Source organism: Lepidochelys kempii, chromosome 2 (assembly GCF_965140285.1).
Source record: "Lepidochelys kempii isolate rLepKem1 chromosome 2, rLepKem1.hap1, whole genome shotgun sequence".
NCBI classification, from domain to species: domain Eukaryota; kingdom Metazoa; phylum Chordata; order Testudines; family Cheloniidae; genus Lepidochelys; species Lepidochelys kempii.
This window is the reverse complement of record NC_136381.1, coordinates 211,860,780-211,870,430: the sequence shown is the minus strand read 5'-3', so window position 1 is coordinate 211,870,430 and position 9,651 is coordinate 211,860,780. Positions and strand designations below refer to the sequence as shown.

Here is a 9,651-nt window from a genome sequence, read left to right as displayed (position 1 = left end):
AACAGATGAAGCAGAGTGTGGCTGTAAAGCTTGTCCATTTCACCCCCAGAAGTTGCTCCAATACAAGGTGTTACCTCATCCACCTTGCCTCTCTAATAGCCTGGGACCAACACGGCTACAGCAACCCTGCAAGCGGGAATCCGCTTTGTAAAGGTACAGGCCGCCTAACGAAGCCCTGTTGCTTCTTGAGCACTAGCTGGCTCCGGATGACTAAGAACCTGCGAGAGACCCCTCATTTTCCTAGCAAAGCGAGCCCGTCCAGCGCTGGAGAGGGCTATGGGACTAGAGGTGATCACTCAGACCAGTGCAGCAGGTACAGGCAAGGCCGTGCACCTGGCCACCGCCACTGGCTCACTGCACCAATCACAGAGGGCCCCGTTCTGATTGTAGGGGAGTCTCTGCTCCAAAAACCGAGTCGATGGGGTTTTCACGGTATTTCGGTGGGCAGCGTAGGGGAGCCACCTTCAGGCCTGGGTCGTGCACCGCCGCCCAGCAATTGTTGACGGGAAGGCGTTAAAGCCGCGCGAAGCCAAGCCCCTCTGAAGCCAGGCCTGCAAGAAGAGGCGACGCTTTGCAGAGCCCCCGCCCCAGCCAGGGGAGAGCTGGGGGGCGAAGCGACGGCAGGACGCAACGCGGCTGTCGGAGAAACCCCAGCAGAGCCAGCAAGCGGCTCACGGGGGGGCCGGGCCCTGCAGCTAGGAGCAGAAGCCAAAGTGGGGCGGGGTGGGAGCCTGGGCGCAGGGCGCGGGCCAGTGATGCTGAGAGGGGGGCAGCCCCACTAGCCGATACTGCTCCGGACCCTTGTAAAGGGCGAAGGCGGACAGCGCTTGGACACGATCCGCCTCTGCCTTGCGGAATGGGGCAGCTACTGGCCGAGCCAGCCCCTCCGCTGGCGCTGAAATTGACTCCAGTGCGGCCCGGCGTTCACCCACGGCCCCTCAGTCAGGGCCGCCCCCGAGCAAGGCAGCGCCCAGATTTACCCGGACCCACCGTCCCTACTCATCCGAGTGTGAGCCAGGCCTGACAGTCGTGTCCCCCCCCCCCCCCCCCGGCTTCCCCCCGCCACAGCCTAGCTGGAGCTGATGAAAAAATAATCAACAGAAAAGTTCAGGGCATAAAGTCCACAAATGCCTGGCAGCTTTCTGCGGCCCTCCTGTCCAGCGCCTGCCTCCCCCGCAGCGCGGAGCGGGGCCGGACGAGGAGAAATCCCGTCTGGAAAGCCCCCACCCTTGAGTGCCCTGTAGTCCCGGCAGGGGGAAAGCGCAGGGTGGCGCTCTGAGCCTGCTCAGGGGAAGGCAGGCGGCCTGTCCAGCCTGGGGTGGAGGGGGCTTGTGTGGCGCGCCAAGCAAGGCTCGGAGCTGAAGGGAGGAGGAGGGGACCCAAAAACACCAAGTCCTGCCAGGCTGCTGCTGCGACACGGCAGGCAGGGACGCAGAAGAGGTGAGCCCCCTCAGGTGGCTATGTGACCGCTTTCGCCTCCTCCCGAATCCACCCCATGCTGGATTCAAACGCGCAGGACAAACCCTGGCGTGAAATGTTTGAAACGTGCTGAAAGCCCAGGGGGTGTTAACTCCGATCGGAGAAGCTGCGCTTTGTCAGCGCTCATGGCCACGTGCATTCATTATACCTGTATCAAGGTGGGGCTGGCCAAAAGGAGCAACGGAAAGAAGCGACAAGGGATAGCTCCAAACATATTTAAATGTAAGCTCAGATCCGCTGCTCGAAATAAGTAGGAGTTGGCTTCTAGCACTTGTCCTGAGAAGGGGAGAAGGCTCCATGGCCAGGTAAGGGAGAAGTCGTTGAAGTGTTGAGACAACTACTGGACAGTGTCATGATTTTGGACATTCCTCTGCTCCCTACCGGTCCTCACCCCAAAACGGGCGTTTGGTCCCAGCTTGGGCTGAATCAGCGACCTGGGAGCAGGGACTTGTGACCTTTGCCCTCCAGAGGAGATGAGCAGCACACACGCGAATAGACACACACGCCTGGCATGGAGCAGTTTCCTGTCCTCTAGTTTAAGTGAGTCTCGTGGAAGATAAGTACTGCGCCTGCTAAAAACGAAATTCCATAAAGGCGAAAAACAAAGTTGCTCCTCTATGGCTGGGGCCATTAAAGACCCTTTCAAAGCACATAATATATAACATAATTATGCCTCCTGCTGAGCTATGAATGGTCAGATTCCGCTTCCAGTAACCTAGGTGTAAATACGGAGTAACTCCGTTTAAACCAAAATTTAGCTCCCTGTTGTTTTTTTAAACGGCACTTACCGGAATCCGTAATAAGGAATTAAAAGAAACTTTAAAAAGTAGCAAAGGGTACAGTTCCAAACAGCATTAAAAGCCACAGGTCTAGAAACTCAGAAATGCTAACTGAAGTGGTTTCCCCAGTACACACTTTCCTGATGCATAACAAACAGCTTCTCTGAAAGGTTCCAAGCAAATTAACCAGAAAGCCTGAGAAAACGAAAGAAAAGAAAGAAACAGACGATAGTAGTAAAGTTAAAAGTAATCAGTCTAAGATTTAAAGTACATATTTCACAATCAGTTTTTCCTCAGGGAGGTTGGGGGTTGGGGAAAAATCAAGCTCTGATTCTTAAAGAGTCCCTTTAATATAATAAAGTAGAGTATAATGAAACTAGCTGATTATGCAGCTCTCTTCGGTATGTTAGGAAACACCAAGCTACTTTGAATTAGAGTGAAAATGTTTCACCCTTTCATCAGATCTGATTAAGCTCTGGAAGCACTAAACCTTATGCCACCACGCTATTAATACGTTCACACGTTTTCCTTGCCATTTCTTCTCAATGCCAAATTAGAAGTGGCTTCACCAAACACAGCTGAAGTTTGCCAATTTTAGGCAAGCGCGCATCTACCTATCTACACACACACCCCTATATAATATACATTCAAATCGAGTGAATTATTTGTTAAATTCGAAGCCTTCCTACATTCTTACAGTACTGACTTCTTGAAGGCTATGAAAATGTTGACGGGTGTATCGTGGATCCGCATAGCATGAAGTGTTTAGCATTCATTTTCCTTCTTACATTATCGGGGGAAAAGGCCAGAAACATTGTATTTATTTAGTATCTTTATATATTAGGCTGATGGGGGATGGAGGGAGGGGGCATTTAAGCAGAGTCAAAAATCCATAGTATTTTTAACCAACTCAACTGCAGGCACCTCCTCTCTCTACCCTACTGAAAAGTGTAAACTGCAAAAATGAAAAGCTGGAATTAAAGGAAAAAGTAGGACACGAAATTTGATAGACATTGCTACAAGCTTGTGGAAAAAAGATTTAAAAGGTCAAAGAGCAAAGGAGAATGGCCGCAATAATTCTAAGGCGCTTGGAAGGTGGGTTGATGGACACCGGTTTGACCTGAAGGTCAGCAACTAGTTTAATTCTACCTTGGTCTACACAACGCTTGGTTTAAACGCAGGATAATTTGCAGTTGGTATCAAACAACTCAATGCCCTTAACTAGATGGGTTTAGTAAAAATAAATCAAGCCACAAAGGGGAAAGAGACTGGAATTTTGCTCCCGAAGAAGTTAAAGGAAAAAAAATGTCTACTGGTATACAACCATCAAGCATTAAAGGACCAGTAAGCTCACACACCTTTGAGGGAGGAGGAAGAGTTTTGTCATTTGTAGATCCTGTTGTAAACCTGCCCCAATTCCAGAAAGCTAGCTCCATAAATTTAGCAGAAGTCTTCTATTTATTGTCACGTTAGCCTCCTTCTCTTTTAAGTGACAGACTGAAGGAGCATTATTATGAGTTACCAGAAGAAGCATTCCTCTTACCTTTAACATTTAACTTTCCTTTTAGATTATTCTCATTTCCTTGAAACCAAACCAAACCACTACATTTTGCATATAGATGTAAATAGAGCTATGTTTAAATACATTAATCCCATTTAAACATCATTAAAAAAGAGGCACAGCGAACTGTTGCTTTGTTTCAATGGAAAACTTTGCAGGCCTCAAACAGCAACATTTGTAATAAGGCTGCTGAGAAATTTAGCTTTATTTAGCATAATTCCTGTTTCCAGTTTATTTTAAATGTCCATAACTTTATAGGATCAAGTTCCTGGGTGCATCACTCCTTTACAATTGCTAGGAGATGCTATAGACAGTTATATATTTCACATGCAAGCACAGAGTGCAATTGTGGAAATCTCAGTTCTGTGTACATATTTCTTTTGTTACTGAATTTTGAAAGGATTCAATAATCTGGCAGAATGCAAGTTCTATATTTAATAGAACAGGTTAGGTTTTCAAAGAGAAAAAAGTTCTAAGGCAAGAAGAGTTGGCTAGGACTTTTCACCAAAAATTAAAAATTGTACTCATTCCCATAATATCAGTAAGAGATATTCAGTTCTAGGAAACCCTCACAGTGATGTTCACTGACATCTGTGGACAATAGCCAACTGATATAGCAACAGTTTTAGTCCTCCTAAGCTTTATGAGCTTCTTGTTAATAAACTACAGTCCTTGAAATTAACAGATTCTGGGCCCAATAGAAAAAGGTCCCTTAGTCAGGATAGAATAATTCTTCATACACAATGGTTTGTTAAGTCTCTCCCCCCCCCATGGCTATACAAAGTTGGGGTTCATCATGTTCATTAACTTTTTGTGGGTAGAGGTGGTGGTCCTGTGCTATCTAAAAAACATCCCCAGAACATTTCATTACTTTAGATTTTTAAGAAATAATTGTCTTTTTAATATAAATTGACCATTTACAATCAATCGGACCTAAAGGGGAGGAAAAAAAATTAAAGAAGTATATGCAACCCAGTTAATTCATACACAATGCTTTCACAGGATCAGCACATAGTAGATGCGAATACATTTTCTTTAATTTCAGCTATTGCTGTAGTTTTCATATAGACTGACTAATTATCCATTTTAATGTCTCAAGTATGGTTTGCATTAGATACTATAGTTTAAAATTAGATTTGATTCCTTGTATTCCCTTGTTGACATTAAAATATAGAGAATTATTCAGACTGTAGGAGTTTCAGGTAAATAAAGAACCACCTACAGTGACTGGATTAAAAAAAAACAATTAACTGACCTAATGGAATGTTTTATCTGGAGTTTATTAATACCATTTAAAATATTACAGATAAAAATCAATTACATATTTCATGCATTTAAAATGCAAATCTAAAATGTTCCAGCGAAAGGCTTTCCATTTCAATGTGAAATATCCAAATTATTTCAACATTACAATGAGACAAATAGTTTGCAGCATTTGCAAACAGCTAATGTAGTGTCAGGAGTGTTTATTAACATTTATCAATATTATTTTCAGGAAATACACATAGGCCAACATTAGTTCAGTTTCACTTGGACAGTTTATTTAATACATGGGTTTTGGCAAACCCACTTTATGAAATATAGGAGAACTCTCACTTTAACTATACCTGAACTGCCAGCAAATGCAAATAAGTACATGCTCCATTAAATTAAATGTCATTCAACATTTATCAAATATTGTTTGCTTACAGGTTTATGCCTATCTAAATTAATATTCAAGCAAAAACTATATCCTGAAGTGCGATCTGAGGATACACTTCAAGAAACAAGTCCAGGGAAAAAAAAGGCAGTTAACTAGGACTGCAACAATAACGCTTAATATTTTTTCGTGACAAAAGAAAAAAAAGCTCAAGTGTACTTCAATATATTTTCAAATATTTACTAGAAGTAATGTACAAGAAAAATACTATACAAAATCGTCTCCTGAACAACTGCAGCTCACACCGATACACTGGTGGAGTTATATTTAATTGTTAGCTAATCTAGAACGATTTCCCCAGTTGTACAAACCATTAGATTCAGATGTATTTTACGAATATTTTATTTTCCTATTTCTTCCCATCATCCTCTTTTTGGCATTCGATCTACAGCTTCGCTTGAAACCAAGGATGCTTCTTCACTGGATTTGAATTTAATTACCAAAAATAAATTTAATCCTAATTATTTTCGGTGTACCGTGTGAATGTACAGAAACGGGACTATACAAATGGACGGGTGGACTAGCAAACGAGATTAAATTTGGAAAGTGGGGTTGAAATCTATTTTTCAAAAGGACAAACACAGTCACGCTGGTCTCACTGGAAAGCAGTGCTTTTTTAAAATAAATGATTAGCTCGGGATCGTTTTAAATTCAATATTAGCGCTGTGTTTCAAAAACAACAATTGCAAAATGTGTTTCTAAAAAAACTTTGAAATGATAGTTATAACACTCCAAAATCATTCCCTCCATCGCCAGCAAACAAGCCCGCAAGATGTGCCTCTTCTTCGGCAACTTTGAATTGCTCCCAGGCGTATCTCTTTGATGGTTGGGGTAGGTTGGTTTTTTAAAATGATTATTTATACGCGTAAAAAGCTCTTGACCTGTGAAATGGCGATTACGTTAGGCATTTAACAGCTGCAGAGCACGTGATTTTTAAATAAACACGGAAGGGTTTTATTTTATTTAGGTGGTTTTTTTGTTTGTTTGTTTGTTTGTTTTTTTGAAAGAAAAGTCTCCAATCCCATTTGCACCCAAGTGCTTCAAGTGGCAGCACCGGGCGCTTTCGGCCCCCAACTTTCTCAATGAGACACACTACGCTGGCCCACATCTCACGCTAGTTTGTCCCGATCTGCCTCCTCCTTGGCCGATTTTCCCCTAGGGCTTTTCTCGTCCGGCCCCACGTTCCCCTTAACCCACGTGCGAGCGAGGCGCGCTTGGAGGGGGCTGCCCGGGGGCCCGGCACCGAGACAGGAGCTGAAGCTGCGGGGAAGGGAGGCCCTGGGGAGAGTGTCCATGAAAACAGTGCACGTTACTTACATGTCCATGGCCCCTTTACACAGTTACTCCCGCGGGGGAGCTGGGGAGGGCGCCCAGCCCCAGCGTCTCCCCCGCCCCCCGCCGCAGCCTTCACTCCAAGCCGTTCCGGTGGCCGGGCTCCGGCGGCTGCAGCAGCTCCGGGGAGTGGCACGGGGGGCTGCCCGCCACGCTGTGCTCGCTGTCGGTGTCGCTGCCCTTCTTGCCCCCGCTGCCGGAGCCGCCCCCGCCGCCGCCCCCTGCGCCCCCGCCGCCGCCGCCGCTGTGGGTCTTCACGTGCTTGCTGAGGTGGTCGCTGCGCATGAAGCGCTTGTTGCAGACGGGGCAGGCGAAGCGCTTCTCGCCCGTGTGGGTCCGCAGGTGCCGCTGCAGCTCGTCCGAGCGGGTGAAGCGCTTGCCGCAGAAGAGCCAGTTGCAGACGAAGGGCCGCTCGCCCGTGTGCCAGCGCAGATGCGCCTTCAGGTGCGAGGTCTTGCCGTAGACCTTGCCGCAGCCCGGGATGTGGCAGCTGTGCAGCCCCTTGCGCCGCAGGCTGGCCCCGGCCGGCCCCAGCCGCTCCGCCTCCTGGCAGTTGGGGCAGTCGCAGGTGGCCCGGCCGGAGTAGCGGCGGGCTGAGGAGCGGGGCGAGCCCCCCAGCGGCGCGGCGGGGCCCCCGCTCAGCATGGAGCCCCCGGCGCCGGCCAGCGGCGAGGGGGCCGAGTCCGGATAGGAGCCGGGCAGCACGGGCTTAAATCCGTCCATGAGGTGCTGCCCGGCGGGGCTGAGCAGGTGCGAGGAGGCGCCGCTGCTGAAGGCCGAGTGGCCCAGGCCCGAGTAATCCGAGTTGTAGCCGCCCAGCGGCGAGTGCAGCGAGGTCTGGAGCCCCCCGGCGGCCGGGTGCAGGGAGCCCTGCAGCGCCGCCGCCCCGTTGGGGTTCTGCACGTCGATCCAGCCGGCGCCCACGTCCCACCAGCTGGAGGCGCCGGCCGAGCCCACCTCGCCGGCGCCCAGGCCCGGGTGCGAGGGCTTGAACCAGGACTCGTAGGGGTGCGCCATGCCCACGCGCGGGTAGATGCCCTGCAGCCCGTCCACCGACGTGTGCACCTTGGAGAGGAAGACGGGCTGGTGCGCGGCCGCCTCCTGGGACGAGCCGCCCCCGCCGCCGCCGCCGCCGCCCCCGGAGCTCACGGGCGCCTGGAAGACGGAGTAGTCGTTGGCGAAGGGCGAGCTGGCGGCGGCCGCGCCGCTGGAGGTCAGCGAGAAGGCGCTGGAGCCCGGCGAGCCGCCGCAGCTGAAGGAGTCCGAGACCAGGGCGGCCGCCGCCGCCGCGGCCGCCGCTGCAGCCGCCGCCGCCGAGGAGCCGTTCCGAGAAGCGCCCGCCACCCCGAAGCCCGACAGGCTGGAGCCCACCGCGTTGCAGCTGCCCGAGGAGGAGGAGGAGGAGGAGCGTTTCCAGGGGTGGAAGCCTTTGCCGAAGGAGGACGCGCTGTCCGAGAGGGACGAGGGAGACGGGCTGGGGCTGCCGATCTTATTGCAGGTGGCGGCGAGCATGGCCAAAGGAGTCGAGCCTAACCTCGGTTCTTCCTGCGGAGAGGGGGACAAGAAGGGCGTCAGCTTCGGAGCCTGCTCTCGAAACAACCCGCCCGCCTCCCATCGCGTCTCTGCCCCTCTCCCCAAACCGCTGACCCAAGCTCGCTCCATCGCTACCCCCACCCCCACCCCGAGAAGGGAGAGAAAAGTTTTTCCAGGCGTCCTCTGAAATGGGCTGGCTAACGAGAGTTGGGGTTTACGTAGCCTCTGGCTAGCTGGGGTATTTTAACGCTGATAAACCTAGAGGGGGTGGGGGGGAAAAGTTATTTATTTCCGCGATGCTAAAACTAAACCCCCTCAGCCCGGAGGCAGCTACGTTGCAGCTCGTCCTCCTTACCCCAGGATTTAACAGGTTCGCTTCTCTCAGGCCGAAAAAGACCAGGCTGCAAAAAGCTGCGAGACAGTCTTATCTACGTACCAATAAACAAACATACAAGTTCAACGTACCTGCTGGACGCGACGGGCTGAAAAATGTTAAAGGGAAAAAGAAAACCGCAATCTGTTGCAAACTAGCAATTGCACACGGACGGGAAAAGTGCTTTTTTTTTCCTCCAGCAGTCACATGTAAAGAAGAGAGGACACTTCACCGGGGATGCAGGAACAGCACAGCCCCAGCGCTGTAGGTTGCTTCTACAAATGCCCTTAAAAACCTTTTCCTGCACACTGAAAAGTGACTCTGGCCCCTTCCCCCCCCCCTTTCTTTTCTCCTAAACTCACTTGTACTTAAGAAAAAAAAACCTCAATAGAGGAGACTGATAGCCCTGGTCAAGACAGGGGCTATTTTAACCCCCTCCAATCGACAATAAAAAGAAACTAATTAAACCAGCAAGAGAAAAAATCCTTAGACTCACCCCTAGAAGTGAAGTTGCCATCACACAAAAGTGCCCTCCTCTCAGAGGATCTTTTTTATATTGATAAATCAGAGGCAGTGTTTTTTTTAGAGGTGTGCAATACAATGATCAGTTCCGCCCATTCCACCACAATTGTAGCTCCCTCTCAGGCTTTGAAGTGCCGCTGAGTCCCGGCCAGCCAATCTACAGCCTCGCCGGGCCTCTCCGAGACGCTACTGCGTGAGGTCATCAGCCCCACCAAACGCAGGCGGCAGCGGCTCTCCAAAAAGAAAGACGCAGCGAGCGCCTGCAAATCTAAGGGAGCGTGCCCCCAAGGACAGGGTGCCCCCAAATACTCAGTGCAAATACCCGAGTGCACTTCTGCTTCCCCCTTCCCAGCCCCCTTCGTGACTCTAAAAA

General features: G+C 49.9%; 1 protein-coding gene across 1 annotated transcript; it reads right to left on the bottom strand.

Annotated features, from left to right (window-relative positions):
• Window positions 1–5,551: 5,551 nt before the first annotated feature.
• Window positions 5,552–9,273, bottom strand: SP8 (Sp8 transcription factor). Its single transcript, XM_073333763.2, has 2 exons — window positions 9,253–9,273; window positions 5,552–8,395 (listed from the first exon to the last, which is right to left on the bottom strand). The coding sequence occupies exons 1-2, from the start codon at window positions 9,271–9,273 to the stop codon at window positions 6,926–6,928; spliced, it is 1,491 nt and encodes a 496-aa protein (XP_073189864.1). The 3' UTR covers window positions 5,552–6,925.
• Between the last annotated feature and the right edge of the window lie 378 nt (window positions 9,274–9,651).